Raw genomic sequence first — 25,374 nt, 5'->3', positions numbered from 1 at the left:
ATGGGTAGAGACTAAAGCTAGTCACCATGTGGCAAGTAGATAATGCAATGGACGGGCTGCGAGAATGGCTAGTTGGATTCCTTAACACTCGAAATGCCAAATGCGTCTTTTCAAAACATCACACTTTTGAAAATCAAATCCTACCACTTCATCATCCTCTCTCGTAAATGTTGACACATGTCGACAAAGAGATCTACCATGCTACCACGTGTTCAAGTTCTTTTGCCCCTTGTCCATGGGTAATAGTTATCAAAGATGATTTGCATATACATGAGGGAGGGTTTAAAGTCCAAAATATGTGCTATTGCAACCCAACAATACCTTGCAAAGCTAGCATCAAGTACTACATGTTGCTTCATGCAATTCAACACAGTGGGTTAGCAATCCATTCACAATTAGTAATGATATGATTGTACATGTAAAAATGAGAGTTTCTCTATCCCTAAACATATTACTTTTGCATAGAGGGTTGGAATCATCATTTTGTAACCCATCTTTATACCCCTGTTATTACCTTGAAAAGTGTTAAAAATAATTCCTTTAAGAAACATCCCTCATAATCACTCTCAATGTAATAACACTATACATATATAATTACTTATTAACACACTTATATCATATGCCAATATCTTTCTGGTGTTTTTATAGCACAAATAAAAAGATATTTATGGACATGTTTCTAAAGAAGTTTAGATTACTATAAATAAGTATTAACTTGGGCTTATATATCACTCTCATAAAATACATCTAATATATAATACTATATATGCAATATATAACCCCATAGATGTGCTCAAATGGGGTGTTCCGATTAATTTGAGTGGTTCAATGACTATATTTGGACATTGCATGTGAAACTACCTTGGAAGACCTACTTCAAAGGGGTTTCGCTGGCAAAACTACCTGGATGGCTTGCTTCAATGAGTTTTCTTTGAAGAAACCCTTTACTCACATGTGGGTTTCTTTAATGTTCTCACCATTCCTAAAGATTCACATAAAGATTTGTGTATAAAATAGGCATTGCTATAATACTTTGCATATTTCTAAGTAAAACTATGTTTTCTTCTGATCCATTTTTGCCATATTTTTGCATAGTTGGAAGTTTTTTTTTCCCCTTCGCTCGGATGCTCGGAAGATTTCACTCGAAAAATGCTCGTCCCCTATATTCAGCAACCTATATTCAGCAATTAATAATGACTATAATTCTACATGTGAAAATGAGAGTTACTCTATCCATAAACATGATTTTGCATATACATGAGGCGAGTATGAGAGTGCTCTCAATGCAAGCAAGAACGGAAGAAGGAGAGAGAGAGACAGAGAGCCACACAAGTTTTGGTGGGTGCAGAACCACCCTAATCTTCTTTTTCATTCATTTATATATGTGTTTGAGTATTGTACATAACCAGGGTAAAGGCACAGTGACCTTTAACCCCCACAACCTCTCACTTAAAGGACAATGTGCCTTTAAGGGAGAACAACCAGTGAGCATACTATCCAATCCCCATCAATACATGACAATACTCAAACCGCTGACTAGGTAGACTCTTCGTCAGCATATCTGCAGGGTTATCATCTGTATGAACCTTGAAAACCTCTATGCGCTTGTCCTCAAGTACCTCCCTGATGAAATGGTACCTGACCTCAATGTGTTTGGTCTTTGCATGAAAGACCGGATTCCGTGCTAGCTGAATAGCACTCATGGAATCCCTATGCAATGTCGATACACCTGTATGAATCCCCAAATCTCCCACTAGCCGATCAAGCCATACAGCCTCCTTGCAACCCTCTGTGGCTGCAACATACTCAGCCTCTGTGGTAGACAAAGCAATGCACTTCTGTGCGCGAGACATCCACGACACTGCACCACCTGCAAAGGTGAACACATAACCAGAAGTGGATCTCCTACTATCCACATGCCTTGCATAGTCTGAATCTATGTACCCAAGTACACACATGTCTCCTCTATAGTAGAGTATGGAATCATCATTCTTCCATTGAACCCTATGAGGACTTCATCTCAAAATCTAGCTCTACCCCATCATTACCTTGATCTTGTGCTAACTCTCATGCATGCTTAAAGGTATTGCCCATTCACCTATAATCTCAAAGAAGTCATCCAAGGTAGAGGTTTCCTCTCCTTCTACTCTTAGTGTACCTCGAATGGGATGCTAATCCACAATAGAAGTTGAGATCATTAGTTATTGTTACATTTGGTACCTTATCCTCAACATTTGTGCCTAGAACATGTGCTTCTTTTGAGGTGCAATTTGGACCATATACCACCATTTTTAAATCCAACTAGCAAAAGTATGTAAATGTTTCCTAGTAGATATATTGGAAAGAGTAAATAACACCACAATGTATAAGTAGCACAAATACATCCTTTTAATCAACCCAAAACTTAATGGAGTCAATTGTAAAAAAACATTTGAGTCTTTTCCCATTATTACTTAAGGCCCTCTCCTATCCCTCTACAAACTACTTAAACCATTCAACTCAAAGATGAACACTTTGTACACCTCAAATCCAGACACGGGTGCTATTTTTTCACACTTTGTGTGCTGTATAAAAGGTTAAGTTTCGACTTTTGGTCTTCATTGTCATTGTAAGGAATACAAGCTCTATACTTTCCTCCTCCCTGGTGTTGATTGGATTAAGATTGCTTTCTTTCCCAGGCTCTTTGTTGTAATAGCTACACTTTCCCTTCTCCATTCACCATGCTCATGCCTACCCTCTCATTCCTTCCCGTTCCCCCATTCCCCTTCTTGTGTAGCAACATCAATAGAGCACCTAGAGGCTTCAAAGGTAACATCCAAGGACCAACTAAAGGCAATGAACCTTGACACTTATGACTGGTGGAGTGAGGATTGAGCCCCTCACCAAAGTGACATGATGTCCCCATATGACATGTTGAGAGGTAGGTAAAATGCTTAACACAATTACACATGGGTTTCTATGAATTGAACTAGATGCATCTAGTTCAAATGTAACTTAACTAGATGGGCTTGGTTGGGATATGGCCGAGGGATATGATTGAACTAGATCTACTCAATTGGGGTCTAATTGGATTATATGGGTTTAGTTACCATGTAATAGAATTTGATGGAATTGATTAGGATCTAATTGAATTGGATGCCATTTGGTTTCTATGAGATTGAGAAAAGACCATCCATGATTGAATTAGAGGAGCAAATAGAAAAGGCCATGCCATAAGATCAAAGCCATAAGTATGAGCGCTTTGCACACTTGTTGCTAGAATTGAGAGTCCTTACAGATGTGCTTTATCCTAACTAGTGCAAAACATGTTGTAGAGCAAAAGTAGAGACATAAATAAAAGTTATGGCCAAATTAGTGAAAATCACAAGAGGACTTTGCTGGTATCACTGAGAACCATTCATTTCAAGACAAGTGTCAACCATTTGTGATCCAATCTAGTGGAAGAAGCCAAACTCATTTAACTTGAACTTTCTATGTCAAAGGATCCATTTTTCACTCGCTTGCCAAAACAAGTGGGTAAAATCTAATGTGATGGAGCTTCTAGCAACACCATAAAAGCATTGCACCTCTAATTAAATAATCGATTTGATTTTGAATTACTATTTAAAAATACCATTTGTAGTAGACTCAAACATTTATATACATACATACTTACATACATACATACATACATACACATTATATACATACATACATACATACATACATACTTACATACATACTTACATATATACACACATGTGTGTGTGTGTGTGTGTGTGTGTGTGTGTGTGCATGCAAAGAGAGAGAGAGAGAGAGAGACAGAGAGAGAGAGATGCACACAAATATACATATACATATATATTATATAGGTGTACATGTATATGTATATGTATACGTATATGTATCTCTCTCTCTCCCTCTCTCTCTCTCTCTCTATATATATATATATGTGTGTGTGTGTGTGTGTGTGTATCTATGTGTTCATAGTGAAAAACACAAACACATCTCCACTCCTGACAACAAGGTGCTAGTAGTCGGAGTATAGCCGGAAAGTAATCAGACTATAAAAAACTATCACGAGATGTAAAACGGACAAAGAGGAAATCTTGCAAAAGGTAGTATGCTTCTTGTATATTATGTTTTGGTAGAGAATACATCAACTCAGCAACTCAAACTCTCAACCGGAGCTGATACAAGGTTTATAGCCAGTCGGACTATTGTAAGGCAACAGTAAGTTTCAAAATGTAACAGTCATAATCAAAAACATTATATGGTGGATTAGGCCATTAAGGAGTGCTATTAGGGACAGTCACAACTGTCCCTACAGTTACAAAATGATCCCACTACCTTGTTCTAGTAACTCCCTCTTACAAGAGGTGTATTTAACCTATCCCATGGTCAGTGTCCACGTGGGTGGAGCTATGCCTTCAATAGTATGCATGCATTCATGCATGTATGTATGTATGTATGTATGTAAAGTGTCCTCCAAGGACCAACCCTACATTACATGACAAATCAAGGTTAGCACTAAACCAAAATAAATTGGGTGCAAGAAATCCCACTACTAAACCATAGATCATGTCCATTGGTGGATCCCTCGGAGAAAGGGGCTAAGACTCCACTCCCCAGACCCATGCCAAACAACTTTGGCATCCCATACCACCAATGGCTACCCTTTGGTCTTTGACACATCCACCATGACTATGGAAGAAGGGCATCCACTCTAATCCAACCATAGACCAACTCCGATGCACCTACACAAGTGAATAATAATGACCCAGATGAGCAACCAATATGAGGTTATTGTGTGTGTGGAGTAGCCACAAAGCTTCATTGTAATATCTTGAGCTTGAAAGTAGGTATCTTGAGCTTGAAAGTAGGTTTGGTGTATTACATATGATGGGGATAGACAAAGTTATCATTAGAAGAGATCTAGAGATACTTACAAAATTATAATAGAGAAAGGCAAATCCACATTTTTTGTTGAAGAGAGAACCCCATACACTTTGTGTCAGAGGGAGAAATTCCATACACTTTGTGTTGTGGAGAGAGAAACTCTAACAATTTGTGTTGGATAGAGAAACTCCATACACATCCACACTTCATGTTGGAGAGAGATTCTGTTGAAGAAGTGAAAGGAAAGCATGAAGCTAAACACGAAATGAGAGAATGCTTGCTTGCTTATGGAATGAAGAAAGGTGAGGTCCATATGTAGGCACCTCTACATGAGCCACCAAGCTCCACAATCATCTCCTAGAAACTCTCAATCATCCTATGTGGCATCTACCACCACCTAACAGTGCTTATGGGCACCTAACTGTGCCTCTAGCACACACACATAGAACCCAAGGTGTGCCTGGGGCATATACCTTGAGATATCCCATCAAACCCCCCCTCAAGGGAATGCCTTAGGCTATGTCAAGGATACATCTAGTCTCATAGTTTCTCATGCCATCTCATGGTGGTCAAGAATAAATCTATGGCTAGGATCTCATGCTAGCAAGGTTTCCCAAGGGTGTGAAGTAAACAAAGCGATACATAAGACCTTCCAATGGTTATCTCCCCTGCATGTACATGCACACAATATCTGCAAGAGGTACCATGGAGCAAAACACATACACATGGCCTACATCATATGGTGACCAGAGGTGTTTACAAAGAACACAATAGTTTATTCCATTTATTTTGGAGGACTATCCAGGCAGAGTACCTTGACTCAACATAAAAGAGAGATCTGGAGCATATATGGAGATGGTTCAAAAAGCATAATCTTCATAGGAGGCCTCATCTTGTGGAGGCACATCAACTGAAAGTAAATTGGTAGTTTCCGATTTTGTAGTTGCTTCCTTTTTGGCCTTACAAAACTTTTCACGGTGATGAATATAGTCATCTCCTAAGCCAAGAGCAATAATGCCATAGGCTTTCTCCTCTCTAGCAAGATCTCGTGCCGGGTGTGTAGGAGCTCAGGATTCTCTAGCATTAGAGGCTGTTGAAGAAGTTGAAGCAGGATTGACAAGCCCCCAAAGGTTTTTCCTCATCAATGCAAACTTAACTTTCATCTGCCATGTGTGAAAGCCTTTACCATTGAACTTATCCATATTCAAGAAGGTAGCCATGAGAGGGTCTAACCCAAAAAGGGCAGTGTCTAACCCAAAATGGGCAGTGTCTGCTCTCTTACAAGGTAGCCATGAGAGGGTCTAACCCAAAATGGGCAGTGTCTACTCTCTTACAAGGCTAGAAAGAGTTGAAAAGCTTCAAAGTACAAGCATTTAGTGATTCAGCAAAGACTTGTAACCAAATTCCATACTACAAATCATAATGGAAATGATGCTTCAACTTGCATGCTTCATAGAGGTGGCTAAATGAAAGTATTCCAAGAAAATCTAGGTATAGCAACCTAAAGGAAAGTTGTAGCCACAATTGTACTGATGCTATTCAACACTTTAAAACATCAGAAATGCTAAAGTAGCATCTAATGTAGCATCAAATTCACAACATTGTCAAAATTGTCCAAAACAGAGGCTTGAACTTGGAGGGCTTGCCCTCACTATTCAGAGCAAAGAAAAGAGGGCTTTCTAGGTAGAAATAAAGCTGGTATATCAGAGAAGAGCCACTAAAGAAGAGAGGCAAAATGCCGTGTCACGTCGCCATAGCCAGTAGCTTGAATATCGGCTGGTTTTTTGGCTTTTTCTCCCTCCCTATTGGACCATTTCCCTTCAAATCTGGACAGGAGCTAGCTCATACTATTGTGCAAGCTTTGCTCAAAGGAATTCTGGAATGGCTACTCCAACAAGTCGAATTGAATGAAATGGTGTCAAGAAGAAGGTGACTATTGCGCGGTTTCGTGGGCACCATTGTCTAATTCCTCTGACGTGGAAGTTTGCCCATATGAAGGGTCTCTCTAGCCAGAAGGACCCTAGGAATGGTTGCTTGTAGGTAGAGAACTCAGCCCTCCAAGTGGTTGGGTAGAAAGGGGCAAAATGGAGAGGAAGGTGAAGAAGAAGATGATGACATGGCATAAATGGGCTCAAGGAGGATCATAGTGCTTTGATACCATGTTGAAGAAGTGAAAGGAAAGCATGAAGTTGAACACGAAATGAGAGAATGCTTGCTTGATTATGGAATGAAGAAAGGTGAGGTCCATATGTAGGCACCTCTACATGAGCCACCAAGCTCCACAATCATCTCCTCAATCATCTCCTAGAATCTCTCAATCATCCTATGTGGCATCTACCACCACCTAAGAGTGCTTATGGGCACCTAACTGTGCCTCTAGCACACACATATAGAACCCAAGGTGTGCCTGGGGCATATACCTTGAGATATCCCATCAGATTCAACTAAAGAACATGCTTAAATATCTCTTAATGCAAAGGAGGTATTACTCTTTAGGGATCAAAGTTCAAGTCTTTTTTGTGTCCATGTGCTTGATCTCCTTCCTTCCATGCTCCCTTACGTGCTATCACCACCTCAAGCACCCTCTAATTAGTCACTTTGCCAATCAAACTATCACCTCGAGGCTTGCATGTTGTTTTGTGCCACTCACTAACTGGCCCAGTGCCTCTATGCATTGTTTTGTATCACCTTGCCAATTGCACTTATGCTTGTTGTTCCCACTATGCTACCCCTGCTTTTTTCCCCATAATCCTTGCACCACCATTTGCCGGCCCTATCACCTTGCGTGTCATGCGATAGCATAGAAAGAATGATTGAACCAACCCCAAACAAAGGGTAATGGATCTACATGCACCTCATCCCAAATTGGATGGTGCCATTAGCTAGCTTGATTAGTTGCCATGTCACAATTCCAATTGGAACCTTATTAAGCAATTGCCCAAAATGTGAAAGAGTTTCAAGGGTTGGATTGAATCTACACAAGGTGACCCATCACTATAAGAGGAAGATAACGATATCTTAGCCAAATTTGGTGGATAGGGATGATATTAGAAATGTAACCATCCCCTAAAGCATAAAGCCTTTGGCCAATACCTTGCAATAGTGGATGAGGGGTAGGAGTAAACATCCTAGCAAAAGACCTCAATAAAGAATGAGGATTACCTCTATGAAGAATGAAGATTACCACCAAAGAGAAATGCCACATTTAACATATGCCTAGTTGACCATACTAAAGTGAAGCCATTGGGAATTGTTGATAATGTGTCAACAAAAATTATGAGAGTCAGGTTCACCATACAATTCACCATATTGAATCTTCCCAAAGGCTTGATAGCATATCAAATATTGTTGGGAAGCTTTGGTACTCCATGATTTGGGCATAGATAGGATGACAATCCAAAAAAAAGATACCACTATCAAAATAAATCTTGGAATAAGGGAAATCAAACCCACTATCAAAATAAATCTTGGAATAGGGAAAATCAAAACCACTATGCGTAGAAATAGCAATGACATTTCAAACACCCACAGAGATGGATATTGATACTTTTCTGATGCCTCTTGGGGCCTCCATGAAGCTTCAAATAAGAAAATCATGGAGAAACATCTCCAAGTCAAGGGGTTTATATCCCACAAAGTACTCCAACTACTAAGGATGAAACTCATGCAAACTGGGTAGAAAATACACCAACTCACCTACCACCATCCACCATACTCAAGAAAATGCCACTCCATGGTGGGAAGATAGGCTTCAATGCTACTGCATAGGTGTTATCCATGTCATCCTACCATTAGTTCCATAAATCTCTCCTTAGTGCAGCATAAAAAAAATATTATTAATGTAATAATGTTTCTAGTTTACAGGTGTTAATCACCAACCATCAGCATATATGTTCTATTCAAGATCAGTATCCAAAAATTGCTTATACATTTGGGTTAAACTCACTCTGTATAAGAAGACCCAAGAAATCACATAGTGGGTGGTGTGTATATGGAATCCAAAACTTCTTTCCTTACAGTGTGCCATAGGAGAGATGTAGAACCAACAAATATATATTATGTCCAAAGATGGACATAATAAAAAAATAGATGTCTTCAGTGTGCCACCCTCAACCAGTAAAGTATTGGCTAGATGTGGACCGTTGAATACACAAAACATTGTTTGTAGAGCTTTAGAGATGAAAGTCAAGACAAGGCAATGCCAAAGATTATAATGAGGAATTTAACAAGTAATATGAACGTTCAATGCTACGTACTTTAATTGCACATTCCTTGAGTAACAACTAGATGATGTACTAGGTCTTGGTCCAATAACTTTATAGTTACTAGTACCCTTTATTATGACATGCTATAGTAATGTATAATAGGAGTTAGGGTTTATGCTATAGGAAATACTAGGGTAATATAGGGTTTAGGAGATAATGTTTGTGGTATAGGGTTTAGGGTTTTAGTGGAGCTTAAGGTTTTAGTTTGAGGATAATATATAGTGTTTGACTAAGGATTTTGTTCTACATAAGAAGGTTCTTAGTTAGAGAGTATAGCGTATAGGTGTTTCAATTTGAGGATATAAGCTATTAATAACTAAGGCCCATGGAAAGAATCATACATATCAAACATGCTCTCTTGGATGAGACATTATTGATGCTTATGCCCATGGACAATGTTTATGCCATTTAGCTCTTATTGGCATTGGGTTTGCCATTGTTTTATTATATCGGGTTGAAATTTTCTTTTGGGCCAGATTTGCTCATATGGATGCATAGTATATGCACATGAGCCAGTTGCATATTGATGCTTAGAGCCTTGAGCTTTGGTGACACTATCCTTCATTAAGGGAGACATATTGGGTACACCTAGTATTTGGTGTGATTTCTCTCTTGCAGGTACTAGCATTTGGGATTTTGTTTCATTTGCATCATGGCATCCTCTTCCATGTCTGAAAAGGAGATTTTCAGCATTAAAAAGTGTGATGGGACAAACTTTTCTTTGTGGAAAGAAAAGATAAGGGATGTTATTATTCAAAAGAAGCTAATTAAAGCCTTGGCAGGGATTGAAGCTAAGCTAGTAGATATGTGTGAGGATGATTGGAATGAGTTGGATGCATTAGCAAAGTCCACTGTAAGACTTCATCTTGCAGAGTTAGTTTATTTCACAGTAGTAAATGAGCAGACTACGAAATACTTGTGAAAGAAATTATGTGCCACTTATGAGAAGGAAACTGCCTCTAATAAATTTTACCTCATGAAGAGGTTGTTTGAGCTATAGATGAAGGAAGGGGTCTCCATTGCTTCTAACTTGAATGAATTTAATATTATTTTCAACCAACTTCAAGCTTAGAAAATGAATTTTGATGCGGAGACTAAGGCAATATTCCTCTTATGCTCATTGCCATCCTCGTGGGATACCTTCTGTACAGCTATCGGTAACTCTACACCTAGTGGATTACTGAAGTTTGATGATGTTGTGGGAAGCTTGTTGGTCGAGGAGATTAGACAAAAGTCCATGGATGGCAACAAGTAGGATGCAACCTTAAATGTGCTATAAAGGGGCAGATCACAGTTCAGGGGGAAGTCCTAAGAAAGAGGGAAGTCCCGTAGCAAATCCATGGTACGGAACATTGAGTGTTGCTACTGTGGCAAGAAGGGCCACATGAAAAAGGATTGCTACAAGCTGAAAAAAGAGCAAAAGAATAAGAAAAAGAATGCAAATTGGGGTGCAAATAAGAAGGAAGAGAGTCCAAGGGAGGACAAAGGAAAATCAAGATCGAGGAGATTAATGCAGTCACTAATGATAGTGACATTGACATTCTCTTCATGTCTAGTCTACCTGCAGACTTGCTTACCACTTCAGATGATGCATATTCCCAAGATGCCATTTGGGTTATGTATCGCATTTGAGTTTTTATGACTTTGAATTTTGTGAGCATTGTCTCTATGGGAAGCAGACTAAATCAACCTATAAAAGAAGGGGAAAGAAAGAGCTTGAAAGGCTTGATTTGGTGCATTCAGATGTATGTGGTCCCATGCCTACACAGTCATTAGGCGGGGCTGAATACTACGTGACATTCATTGATGATGCAACTAGGAAAGTGTGGGCTTATGCTATAGCTTGGAAGAGCAATGTATTCCAGGTATGTCAAAAATGGTTGGCTTTGGCTGAAAACCAGTCAGCTAGAACACTTAAATGCATATGGATTGATAATGGTGGAGAGTTTATCCCTCATGACTTTCAGCATTTCTATGATACACGTGGGATCAAGAGGGAGCTCACATCTCCTCATACTCTAGAGTAGAATCTAGTTGCAAAATAGATTGAACAACACCATTCAGGAAAGGTTGCAATGTATGCTTTCCAATGCAAGTCTTTCTGGTGGTTTTTAGGTTGAGGCAATGAAGACTATAGTGTATGTGATCAATAGATCACCTAGCAAGAGTTTGGATGGTGGTATCCCTAAAGAGGCATGGAGTGGCAAGAAGCCCTCTGACTCTCATTTGCATATATTTGGGTGTGAGGCATATCCACATGTGCCAAAAGAGCTTCGAAAGAAGCTAGATCCTAAGTCTAGGAAATGCATCTTTCTCGGATATGGTGAAAGTGGAGGGATGGGCTATCGTCTATGGGATCCAGAAGCAAAGAAAATCATACGAAGCCATGATGTGGTCTTCAATGAGAAGAAGATGCATAAGACACCCATGAGGGATGTGGAAATGAGGAGAATCACTTTCCAGGATGTGAATCCACCTGCATATGTTGATAGACAACAAGCTGTCCATGCACCGAATGTGTAGGAAATGATGCACCAAGTACTCCCACAAGTACACAATCAAGGGCAAATGATGGATCATCTATTGGTGGTAATGATGAGCCAAATGTGGCTGATATGTAGGTAGGACAGCAAGCTACAATGCCCTTGAGAAGAACATCTAGAGTGTCTAGACTGCCTGAGAGATTTGTTCCAGGGGTAGACTATGTGATGCTTACTTATTGCAGGGAGCCTTCTTGCTACAGAGAGGCTATGATGCACGAGGATCAGTGCAAGTGGGAGTATGATTTGCAATAAGAGATGAGTTCACTCATAAAGAATAAAACTTAGGACTTAGTTTCTTTGCCACATGGAAAGAAAGCATTGCCATGTAAATGGGTCTACAAGATGAAGGTCATAGGTAATGATCTGCCTAAGTACAAGGTGTTGAGAGTTGTGGTGCCATGAGCACATGTAGAGCAAAGGATGAGTAAAGGGCAATCTACCACATGGCATGGAGGAGATATCCCACATGTGAGCATGCATATGGATGTAAGTACCCACTCTTATAAAAGGGAGGTTCATTTGAAGTAATATCAATCAAGCACTTTGCGCTATCTCAAGATTCTCTTTATGAGTCCAAGCTAATCTATCTTGGAACCTAATTGACTTGAGTTATAGATCATGATCACTCTTAGGATTCATCCACCTTAGATTAGTGTTGTCATTAGAGTAGATTAGGGTCCATACGAGAGCTCTGTCCATGCGCTTTAACATGGTATCAGAGCTTAGGTCTAGCTCTCCTTGATTAGTTGTAGGCACACCTTGTTTTCTCATGTTTTCTTCTTAAGTGTTCTCTTATGCGAGAGAATTCCATTCTTGAGAGATTGAGAGATCTATGGTGAGAGAGAGTGTCCTTCTTCCTTTGTACTTCGAGTGAGAAAGGAAAGAGAGAGAGAGTTCCGTGATATTTCTGAGAGGGAATCTTTTCTTGAGAGATTCCTAAGAGAGAGAGCAAGCGACCTTTCCAACTACAAGCAGGCCCAGTTGTCAACACAAGGTAGTAAGCCATGCAAGATGCGACTCAATCAACAAGAAGACTACGAGCTCCTTCAAGCATGCCATAGCAAGTCTGCCTCAATGACGCCTCCAACATGACCAATAAGCCAACATTGTGAGCTTTTCATGCAGATGCTCCAATAAGCACAAGGTGACCTCCAACCTTGCAGGGCCAGCTCGGGCTACGAGATCCCACTCATTTTTCCTCTGCACATGATCGTAGTAGCGTATCCTCTCTAAGAAAGAAACTGGCTAGTGAGAAAGGCTTGCTCCTCTATTGGCAAGTAGACTTGGAAGAGGAGAGTCTTCAGCCCATACTATAGCAAGCTCCAACCAGCCAGTCGACCTTCCCATCTAGTGTAGTCTTCAAGCTGTCCCGTTTAATGCAGCGGCTCCTTGGAGCTTTCCAAAGCTCACAACATTCACTGACTACTTGCTACTCTAGCTGTGACTTAGCACAGCGGCTCCTGCTCCAAAAACAACAATCTCCAACTGTTCCATTGCCTTCTGCACATGATGTAGCACCAAAGCAGCTCCGTTTCTTTGCTAGCCCGTAGCTACAAATGGCATCACCGCCAACCAAAGTCTCCATCAATGCACACAGCAATCGTTTGGCCTCCTTGTGTAGCTATCTACTTCACACATGGAGTCGACCGCACAGAGAGATCAGGCTGCAAATGGTGAATCTCCCTGAGCCACCTTCCACAGATCACTCTTCACGCCACCTTCGTCCTTTGTTTTCTTTTCAAAGGTTTCTTGCTAAGTTTCCCCACAAAAAGGACACGTGGCAGATTAGAATTAACTAGGGTTAGTCAAGTAAACCCACAGAGGTAAGGTTAGGTAAGGGCTTGGTCAAATTTTGCCACGTGGCAAATTAAAAGAAACCATGGTTAAAGTTAACTCACCGCACTAAACCATGGTTAAGTTTAGGTTCAGGATTGGTTAATTGCCACATCACCAAGTGCCACCTAAGCACAACAACCCTTGCTAAGCACAGTATGGAATTCTACATGTGAATCCCTGTGCCACATTAGCAAAGGCCTTCTCTTCTTCATAGAAACTTGACAAGGCGGAACTTGCAATTTAGGAGGAATTTGCACATGCTCCAAAAGGAAAAATAATCGATTTTTTGAGCTCTACGCACTTATCAACTCAGATTTTCTGTATGCAATTAGACACTGCCAGATTTGAAAGTATCTTTAACTAGTAATTTGTAATGGCAATATGCACCCCAACTGTTGAGTTCATCGGAGAAGGATTTCACACCTAGTCTACACAAATGAGGTATCTCCTGATGCATCAAAAGCTTTGGAAGACTATAAAAGAAGACATACCCAATGCACAAAATGATGCTTGAAAGGACAAAGATGAAGCAGCACTATCACTCATTAGTTTGCACTAGGGTACAAACATAATTCATCATATAGACTCCAAGGATCATGCCAAGGATGCATGGGATGAGTTGAACACAGTGTTTGGTGCAAAATCCAAAAACATGGGCATTGGATAGTATGCTTATTGGTTGTTCTCCCTTAAAGTCACATTGGCCTTTAAGTGGGAGGTTGTGGGGGTTAAAGGCCACTCTACCTTAACCCCGGTTATGTACAATACTCAAACACACATATATATATGGATGACATAGAAAGGGTGTTCTGATCTCTTCTGGCTCACCCTCTCTCTCACCTTCTTCTATTCCACTTCCATTTTGTTGAGATCTCTCACATCATCAACCTACAAATAGACAAAGTTAAAGTGGAATAAGCCAATTCAAAAGTCTTTGGAGACAAAAGCCTAGAAAATAGCTTTCCATAAACCCTATAGATAGCCTCCCTTTATTTCCTTTGCAAAGGCATTATGTTTGTCCCCTTACAACTTCTTCTATCCCAAAGCAAAGATCAACCAAGTTTTAAAAAATGTGAGTTTCAAGAGGGAGGTTGTCATATCAAAAGAGATTGATTCATCTACAAATTTGAATCCCAAAACCTTGAATAAGTAATAGGGAATAAATACTTCATTTTCAGTTCTAGTTAAAGATTTTGCTTTATTCATTTATGGAAAACTTATTCCATGACAAGTCTAGAATAGGAAAGGCGAAGAACAAAAAGTGAGTATAGAGCACGGAAAGGAAAATTGATTGTTGAGAAGGATACTCATAAGGAAAATGGTTGTTGAAAAGGGTATTCAAGAGAAGTCTATAGATTTAGAGGAGGAAATAGATTAGTGATATTTGGAATTCCTTATTCAAAATTCACAAAATTAGAAAACCATACTCTTGATATAAAAACTACGTTAGACATTATTAATTATTCATTAAAAACTCTAATTGAACCAATCTCAAAGCTGTCAGATTGTCAATCTATAACTCCTAGAGATATATCACTAACTCCTCCATGTCTATTTAAAGCATTTACCTCTCCACTTAGAGACACCTCAAATAAGATTGAAAACAACAATTTATAATGGGGAGTAAAAAGATATAAATAAGGACTTCGTTCTTACAAAAATGGAAAGATTTCCATAAAACTTTTTTTTGGGCTGACAAAGTGCTTTGTATATATTTGAAAGAAACATTTTACAAAGAAGTTGTTCTTCACATCATATGAGTAACTATTCAACATATATAGCACTAATGCTCCAACCATAACAAAAATATAGAACCAAGATTTAAGTTCTAAATCATATGTGTCATCCTAGTTACTCCTCTTGGTCTATTTATTGGTGTCTTTGCATATAGTCCTCTATGAGTTCGTTGATCTCTTTTGTTAGCTGTGCATGGGCATGATTGAATATCAAGACCTCCTTGGACAATCTCTACTTTTTCTGTAAATCCATATCCGAAAAATTATTTAGTATTAACAAGAACATTGTTAAACTGGAAATTATTTTTGGACATCCAAATGTACCAAATTGCATGAGCTCTGATTTGACTCTAGTGCTTTTGCTTTCATTTGAAGGTAGGCCACAAACAACTAAAAAATCTCCCTTATGTCATGGACATTTTGTGCACATACCATCCCCTTTGTGTACTCTTTCCAATTTTTAGTTAGTCCAAGTGGCCAAAGTATAGTGGACATCATCTCTAGAATGTTTTTGAGCCATACATTTGAAAATCTATTTTTCGAGCACTATTTGCTGTTAGCCATTTTCCATCTTCCATTCAATGCCCTCCAAACATCATCAATCTTAGATTCGGAGTTGGTATTAGGAAGACGTGCTGGTAGCCTACCCAACTTAACTCTTTACTATACCCTGTCTATGCAGAAGTAGTACCAATTAAAGAAACTATTAAGCTTCTTGTGCTACTTAGTGCTTCTTGCATCAAACTGATCGGCACCGAAGGAAGCTATGCAATGACAGATTCCCCCAGCACTAGCAGCAAGAATACTAGAATATTTTCCAAGGTGAAAATTATTACTCAAGTGGAGATATCTCAAGTGCGATCAATGATTACGAGAAATTTCCAGATAAATTATTCAAATGTAGCCATGCCAAGCTACTGTGAGATCACCTCTTCTGCTTTTCCATTCTATTATCTTAGGAAAGCTACCACTTCCTATAATTGTCTAAGTCTTATTGAATCTACCGAGATCTCTCGTAAGATTTCTAAAATTAAGGTTTATTGATTCAATCCCAAAGATTTCCATCATTTAGGTGTTCGCTATCGAAGAACAAAAACACAAGGCCACCTCAATATGCTCAAATGTAGTTATAAGATCTTTGTAAAATCTTTAGCTTTGAGGATTTAAAGAAGAGTGGACACTTGGATCATACAACAGCATAAAGGCTTCATTAAGGTCAAACATCTTCTTGAGGCCATTATCAACATTTGGGAAGGATGTTCAAAAGAAACACATCAAGACATATGCGTCCTCAAGGTTGACTTTGACAAAGTTTATGATAGGTTGGAATGGGATTTTCTTATCCAAGATCTTCAAGACATGGGACCTGGGCCTATTTTTCTCTCTTATTCAAGCTACTTCTCACAAATGATATTGCTAAGGTGTGTGTCAATGGTGAAATAACACAACTATTTCTTCTCAAAAGATCCATGAAATAAGGGTGACCCCTTTCTTCCCCTTCTGTTTTCCATAGCAGCTGATTCTTTAGGTTTGCTCAGTCATCAACAAGTGGAAGAAATCAAAATTAGAGGCATTGGACTTACCTCAGTAGAAATTTAGTCAACTAATATCTTCTCCTCTCCCCTCTTCATATTTTGTCAGACTTTGCATAAGAAAAGTTGGGAAAGATGATTGTGCAAGCATACACCTTGGTATTTGGAGTAAGACAGTGCCTAATAGACATAATTATCTTCTTCAAGAGTTTTCATGCTTTCTTCATCAAGGCACTGATCAAGATTTGAGCAGAAGACACTATAAACCTAGATTGAAACCCATGGTTAATGGGAGACCCATTTGCAATCGAGGATATTAATGGTTAACTGGACTATCACATGGCACATAGTGGACCATCTGGGCAGAGGTGAAAGAAAAAGTGATTCATACAATTTATGGAAATACCTACAAGCTTAAATGCTATGGAAGCACTATAAATGCAACCGCAACATTAATTTGTTGATGACACAAACCTCACCCATAAGAACTCACCTCAAGATATAACGGGAGTTTTGGTTTGTCTTAATATTTGTTGGATTGCTTTAGGCTCAATCATGAATCATGGAAAAATGGGACATTGTACCTTTATTTGTTGATGATCAAGAAGTGTTGAAATCCTTTGTATCAAACTACAAAAGGGTGATTTTTAGGCTATTGGGGATTCAATGGGGCTTGATGTGTAGCACCTTGAAAAAATCATTGTGGTTTTCTTTTGAAGACATAAAAGGTCATACAATCTTCACAGGAAAAGAAAAGTTCATGAATCAAGATTCCATATGGGTTTTACTCGTATTCAAAGCTAGCACTCTCAGTGATTATTTGACTTTATCAATGCTATTTTACTCTTTAAAAAAGGATTGCAATGGTGGAATAGATATGGAAATAAAGGATCTCAAGTGGATCTACTGACTTGAGATTAGGAGAGATTTTGGGCTCTATAGTCAAGATTAAGTCTTGCTGATGGGTAGACTTGATTTATCACATCTGACAACATCTAATGGAAAGTGGGTACCTTCTTCTATGTTGCTGGCCATGAGACAGTGATAGTAGATGTGCAAGACAGGCTGGGTTCGAATGTACTACAACATATTGGGGGAAATATAAAATAGATTAGGCTCCATTGGAGTACAATATGGATGTGAAACTGTGAATGGCCGAGGCACCCAAGATGGTTTCAACATGTGCATCCAAATCTTTTTTTTTAACTTAATGGCCTCATACATGATGGTAACAAAAGAATTCAAGAACTTGTTGTTACTAACTACAATCTTGAATTATTGGAAAAGGACATGAGAACAAGATCTTGAACCTCATTAACTAGTAGTTTTAGTAAATGGATTGTAATTAGAAGTAATAAACTATTGAGTAATCTCCGGGCAGACAATTGATCTGTCGTATATGAGTCACCAGCAACTCAGGCAAAAATTACAACACTTTTGATTGATCTCTACAACACCTTTGATAGATCCTATGCTAATTCCATGGAAATTAAAATTACAACACTTTTGGCCTTCAACTAGTTGTTCTTCACCACATACTGTGGAGTAGGTTCCTTCCTTCCATTGGCCTCATATATATCTAGAATTACCTCAATTGGTAGCATAGTAACTTCCACACCAAGGTAACTTGGCTCAACAAGAAATACAAGAGATACAAGAGTTGCTAGGCAATCTCAATGACAAGTATCAGACCAAGGGAATGGAAACACAAAATTTGAAACCTAACAAGTGAGAATTAGAAGAAGTCTTGGCTATGGGGAACTGAAGTGGAGTAGAAGAATGAGGTGGAAGGGGGAAGGAGAGGCTTCTTCAGATGGCGATTGAGTTGATGAGGACTCAGACTTTGAGAAGGATTCTTACATTTTTCTGATAGTGAGGCCGCTACTAGTTCTACCCAGAATCTAGAAGATGCCTTGCAGCCCTGCAAGGTACAGGCTCCAAGAATAAGTAGAAAGAAGACATCAACATTAAAATTATCTCAACAACAAAGGTAAAGGAAAGGTGAAGGTCAAGGATGAAGGGAGTGTTAAAGATGATGCAAGATACCTTTCTAAAGATCCCCTTGAGGAAATTGATCTCGACAAATCAAGGAAGAGAGCTACGTAACTAGAGCGTGCAAGATATTAATTTCTTGACTTGCAATACAAATACATTCAGGTAATATGTCAGTATCTTATCCATTCATGAGACTGATTCGCGATGCTACTCGATGCTAGTATTCTTGATCCTCTCACTCTCGATGCATGGGCAAGGGCCCATTCCATCGGATTATAATTCTTTGGGGAAGGAAGTGCACCACCTTCCTACCCATGCTATGTGTGGTTATAATAATCATATTATATATTATTATAGGAATATTTTTAATTTCTTTCCTTTCCCTAAATATCCTTACTTCAATCCAAATTCTTACAATATTTCTCTCTTTTAACGCATGTTCTCGATGCGAGGGAAGATTCAGAATCAGAGTAGAGATAGCCAAGTTTGATGTAAGATCAAAGGATGACAATTCATATGGTTATAGTCCACGTCACAATATTATATAGGTTGCAACCGAGGATGAATTAAGAGCTCTTGTGAGCATAGCCTTATTTCATGTATTTGTTGGGCTTCAATTTCCAAAAGGCACAGACCTAAGTCACTAATAAATCACCACCCCTGACATTTGCAAGGAGGACCGAGTCGTAATGGACCCTGTGTCATTTGTCATGTCTATATTTTTACTTATTTTTTCCTTTTTTTAAAAATCATTAAATGGTAGGATTCAAATTCAATTCCAAGTCAATAGTTAAGTGCTCCATGCCAAAAATGGGACTCTAAAGTACTAGAAGTGAGCAATGAATTAATGAATCAATGCGAAGGACTCTAAAATATTATACGTGATCAATGAATGCCAAGGATAAACAAGGGATTTGATTTATGACCATCTTTCACGGCATTGTCCCACTCAAGAAGACATTTAAATGGAGGGACATAATTTCAAGACACTTTATTTCTTTGTGATGTGTTATTATCTACTCTCTACCCACCCTAGTTAAAAAATTACAAGTGGAAATTCACAAAAAAGTTTCAATGTTATTTTAAAAAAAACCCATGCTGACCTGTATTAAAGAGAAAAAGCGAATATACAAAATAGGCCAAGAGGGGGGCCAAGCCCCAGGCCTATGCTAAAAATAGCAGGGCCAAGACCCAGGCCTATACTAAAGATAGCAGAGCACATCATCCAAGAGGGGGGTCAAGCCCCAGGCCTGTGCTAAAGATAGCAAGGCACATAACCCTAGAACATGGGAGCATCACAACTTATCTGCTACCTCGACTAAACAGTCCGCCAATGAAGAGTCAATGGACCTATAAATCTTGGCCAGGTCCATTAAGGTAGTCCTACACAACACCATAAGAGCCAAATCTGTATAGCCGAAAGGCTTAAGCTGAGCTAAACACAGTTGATTACACACAGATCAGATTATCTTAACTAGAGCAGCCCTTGGTCTGTGCTGCTCTAGTTAAGACAATCTGATCCCAAGCGCCAGCATGTAGCAAGTGTTGAGGGCAGCCCCTGTACTTCACCAAGAAGCAATAGCTTCCAATTGGACTCCCGACATTAGTTCTGATCTTCTGATTGCTCATTCCACCTTACACCAAAGCACTCTTAACGCTAGACATTAACAAAATAGATGCCGAATAGATTCCACAAACCGACCACATAAAGGAAAGATCGATGGATTGATCACCATCCTCTTCATCAACTTAGCTCGAACCGGTAGCCAACTCAAAGCCAGTTTCTAGAGAAGGAAGCTACATGCTCCCACCTTGCATCCATTCCAAATCTATCTGAACATCATTTTCCACCACCCTTATGATTGCCTCAACCCCCAAAATTTATTCAGATCTACATCGAATTCAGCCTTCTTAAGAAGGCTTCTGTAAATCACTTTAACTGACATGTTTTTAATACAAGTCTTTGCCAGAAACCATTGATTGTATCTCCATTTCATATCCAAGATATAGTTGAAGGCCATGAATCCGACGAACAATCAATTATTCTTAATAAAAGGAAAATCTCTCCTTCATTTAGTTGCAGCTTCTACTGAGATCCCCAATAGACCTCCAATCCCCCTTCAACGAGTCCTAGAGCTGAGACCACATAGAGACCCTTTCTGTACAAACTCTGAGCATGAATTAAATCAAGCATACCAAAAGGTACCCCTTCAGTTGAGACAGACTTACCCCACCAAATTGATTCCCCCAAGCTTCCATCCCCCCAGTAACCCACCATGACCTTTCCATTCTAGCAAATCAATTAGAACTCTCCAAGCTGAAACCAATCCACTCACCAGATTCGAACCCAAGATTCTAATTGGAAAGTCTGAAAAGAGTTTCTCGTACTAGGGTAGACCATGCCACAATACTACAATGACCCCTTTTCCATGCTCAATGAATTAGCACGAGATTTCTACCTAGGGAATGTGTTGTACAAATAGCTTTGGGAGCCATTTCCCAATTAATGCAAGATTTTTCAGCCTATTGTCAGGTATACCCAAGCCTCCCTGCCATTTAGGAAGCTTCTGAGGCTACCAGGGAATGTAGTGCATTCTCTGTTTCCCCTTTTCTTCTGCCCATAAAAAAGCCCGAAATAGCTTTTCAATCTCTTCCCAGTGGGATTTCCTGAAGTTTTACACCGAAGCCAAATAGGTGGTGGAAGCAGACATAATATGTTTGATGACAATTGATCTAGCATTCCAGCCTAGACACAAACCCTACCATACTTTAAGCTTTCCTTTAATCCTCTCCGTGAACTAGTTGGGCAAATATTTGTTTAAGAGTGAGCCCCAAACGAATAGGCGCCCCAAGATATCGCATTACCTCTCCCTACCAGAATCCAAGAGAGGAAGCCCAATCTGGTAATGGTTCCACACTGGTCCTTAAGGCAAACGATTTTGACCAACTGCAGATCGAGCCCGAAGCCTTATAGAAAACTTCCATAATTCTCATTAAAGATTCAATACTACCTTGATTTTCTTGGACTAACACCATTACATCATCAGCAGAACAGTTGGGAGCCAATCTGGGTAGCTTCAAGCCTTGAAACTTCCCTTCATTCATTACACCCTTAAGCATCGAAATAAGAGGAATAATACAAACTACGAGCAGTAAAGGTGCCACCGGGCATCGCTTCCAGATTGAACACTTAAGATCGAAAGCTCCCACAGCTCCCCCATTAATGCATAGCACAGCAGAGGCATTACTGAACAACATCTGAACCATTCTAATGAATTTACTCCCAAAACCCAGTCAATTAAGTACTGCTAAAATAAAGTCCCACCGAATCCGATCATAGGCCTTGTCCAAATACAGCCCAAAAAAGATGCATTTTTACTAGAAGTTGAAGCAACGTCTACTGCTCCAAAGACATTTAAAACATTTTCAAAAATGTCCCGAGATCTAACAAACTTGCACTAGTGCGTTCACAGTCAACAATCTGAGAACAAATGTTCCTAATCCTTATTGCCAAGACATTAGCCATTATTTTATATGATGTGTTCAACATCGTAATTGGCCTCAAGTCCCCCACCTGCAGTCTGGCCTACCTCTTAGGGAGTAATTTTAATAACCCCACATTCACATTCAGAGAAAGTGAGCCCTGAGCCACCGATGCAACATTTCTAATAAATCCTGCTTAATCAAATCCCAAAAGGCAATATAAAACTCAAAAGGAAGTCCATCCGGACCAGGAGAATTTTCCTTCTTCATTAGCTTCAGCGCATCCCACAACTCCTGTAGAGAGAGCTACTTATCTAACATGGCCCTCTACGTATGAGAAACTCCGATATCTACTCCTACGAAGGCATCCTCTAGGGCACCCCACCACTCTTTATCTTGAGCAGGTTGCTGACCCACTAGTTTACAAAAATGCTCTCTAAAAATATTAGCTATGTGACTCTGTTACAACATTACCATGCTGGTCCAACATCCGATCCATCTCTTCTCTCTCATACATATGTTTCATAGCTTGAAAGAAAAAAATTGAGGGACAATCCCCCAAGGTTAACCATGTCTGTCTGCTCTTGGTCCTTGCAAGTTCTGCCTCCTCAGATTCATTGACCTGAATTTACTTCTCTGAGCTGTGAAAAAATATTAATCAATATATGATCTTGAGGATCTAGCTTTAGTGCCTCCCTTAGAAAGACTAGAATGGCAACCGGATCATTGAGTTTCCCTTTGTGCTTTTTTACAGCTTTATCCCAAGCTTTAGCCTCTCTCATCACGCTTCTAATATAGGCATCCCATCTACCGCCCATTCTCTAAACCCTGTCGATTCAAACAATTTAATACTCAGCTTAAAAGGGATGTCGAACTATTTACCAACTGAGGAAGGAATGGCAAACTTCCACAACAATGGCCAGTGATTAGAGATAGCAGAATTAAAGAGATATTCACCCTTGATGGGATCTCTCACCCACCAGCCCTCCCCTGTCACATAAAACCGATCCAATCTGGCTGACCTGAAATCATCACCTTTGCGACAATTACTCCATGAATGCCCTTGCAACCCCATTGGGTCCAATTCAATGCAATCTATGAGGCCATGGGAAATACACAACTCCTCCCAGCCATGAGAAATCCCCGTGGTAGCATTGCTAGACACATGAGATCACTAAAATTCCACAAGCTTGGTTGAACTTGCTTAAAAAGTTTCAATGTTGGTTAATTAACGGTGGACTGGAATAGGTGTCTTTTTTGTTAGCGATGGTGCAAACCCAGTTCACGTTTTCGACGGTCGCATTTGGAGACGATAATTCTTGAAAGCCTGTACATTGTCTTTTAAGCCGCACCGATCATCCATGTCAAGGAGTTACTTCGAATCGACGCTATAGCTGCCCCTCGCCCCCTGGATCGTTCAGGGTTTGCTTGTTAATGGAAGGGAGCATCCTAGAAACTGTTGGGGCTGAGATCATTGGGATAGTCATCCCTGTGTCGATATGTATGCTTCTTGTGGTGCTTCTCGTGCACAGCCTGACGCCCCATGGAGCAGACGTTTCAATCCAGTCGGTCGCTACTTTGGTTTACACGGAGAAGCCAACAGATTCAAATTCCCAAAAGCTGGAGGGTGCGCTTCTCAACTCATTGGTTTTTGTGGCCATGATAACGGTGGTCACATTTCTCCTAGTTTTGCTATACTATTACCGATGCATCAAGTTCTTAAAGTACTACATGTGCGCTTCCGCAGCCTTGGTGCTAGCGTACATGGGTGGAGCTGTGCTCTTTAAGCTGATTCAGACATGGTCGATTCCCGTGGACATCTTTACGTTTTCCCTCTTACTTTATAATTTCACCGTTGTGGGTGTTCTGTCAGTATTTCTAAGAGGCATGCCCATCATCATCACCCAATTTTATCTTGTTATGATTGGGATGCTAGTAGCGTTTTGGTTCACCATGCTTCCGGAATGGACCACGTGGGTGCTTCTTGTGGCGATGGCATTATATGATCTTGTGGCAGTTTTGGCACCTGGAGGGCCCCTAAACTTGCTTGTGGAGCTTGCCATGTCACGTGATGAGGAAATTCCAGCACTGATCTATGAAGCTCGTCCTATATCAGTATCTGAACGTAGTAATACTCATGCTCCTTTGCCCTCCGACGATAACTCACCTTCTTCATCTTTGACATCACCTGGGATTTCATCCTCGAATCGCAGATCAAGAAGGTGGAGGTCTAGGAACAGATCAGCATCAGCAAGCGAGAATGGCCTTCGGTCTACAGAAATGCAGCCTTGGAATGGAAGCGCTGATGGACATCGACTTGTCGGCATAGGAGAAAGATCAGGTATGGAAAGGCACAGGCCAGACGTATCCAGCCTCTCAGGAGAAAATCCTTGTGACATCACGTCAGCTACCCATAATGAACAGAACAGCAACAACGATGAAGAGTCTCTTTCCCTCTTGAGTCATGGCTCTCCTGCTTCTAGAGCAGCTTCAACCGACAGAACAGAGTCTAGAGAAGTCCAAGCATTGCACCATGAGGTAGAAGCATTGGATAGTGAAAGTGAGAATGGTATTGGTCTGTCTGCTACTGGTGCAATCAAATTAGGCCTGGGTGACTTCGTTTTTTACAGTCTTCTTGTAGGTAGAGCTGCCATGTATGACCTCATGACGGTGTATGCTTGCTACCTAGCAATAATTGCAGGGCTTGGATCCACACTAGTTCTTTTAGCTGTAGCTCGCAGAGCTTTGCCAGCTCTTCCCATATCTGTATGTCTTGGAGTTGTTTTCTATTTTCTTACCCGCCTTCTCATGGAACCATTGATTGTCGGGCTCTCTACAACCCTGATCATGTTCTAGTCATTTAGTTGCCACAAAATCTAATCTCTAAGATGTTATCTTAACGGAATCCAGTTACTGTTTCCACTGGGGCAGCTGTCATTACTCAAGTTCTGCCATTGGTTGTTGTCTGAATCTGTTAATCAAATGGTGATTGGCTGACATGAGAGAGCAGACCTAAATTCTGGTGTTCAAGAATTGAGCGCTTGCTTTCTGGAAGGGTATTACAGCAAATAATATGAAAGGGACATCGGGAGAGTTTCTATTATTC

At 40.0% G+C, this 25,374-nt stretch overlaps 1 protein-coding gene across 1 annotated transcript; it reads left to right on the top strand.

Annotated features, from left to right (window-relative positions):
• The first annotated feature begins 23,524 nt into the window (after positions 1–23,524).
• Positions 23,525–25,168, top strand: LOC147879898 (Presenilin-1). Its single transcript, XM_087371998.1, has 2 exons — positions 23,525–23,895; positions 24,016–25,168. Exons 1-2 carry the CDS (start codon positions 23,703–23,705, stop codon positions 25,122–25,124), a joined length of 1,302 nt encoding a protein of 433 aa, XP_087228124.1. The 5' UTR covers positions 23,525–23,702; the 3' UTR covers positions 25,125–25,168.
• Positions 25,169–25,374: the final 206 nt, after the last annotated feature.

The sequence above is a fragment of the Dipteris shenzhenensis genome, chromosome 33 (assembly GCF_047967505.1).
Source record: "Dipteris shenzhenensis isolate YYH24624 ecotype China chromosome 33, Dip_SZ_1.0, whole genome shotgun sequence".
In the NCBI taxonomy this organism is placed as follows: domain Eukaryota; kingdom Viridiplantae; phylum Streptophyta; class Polypodiopsida; order Gleicheniales; family Dipteridaceae; genus Dipteris; species Dipteris shenzhenensis.
This window is presented reverse-complemented; position numbering and strand designations above follow the sequence as displayed.

Excerpts from the sequence above, each read along its gene's own strand:
- LOC147879898 (XM_087371998.1), top strand. The coding sequence starts at position 23,703 with ATGGAAGGGAGCATCCTAGAAACTGTTGGGGCTGAGATCATTGGGATA. Across the intron at positions 23,896-24,015 it reads AAATTCCCAAAAGCTGGAGG|CCTTGGTGCTAGCGTACATG; the intron begins GTGCGCTTCTCA and ends GCGCTTCCGCAG.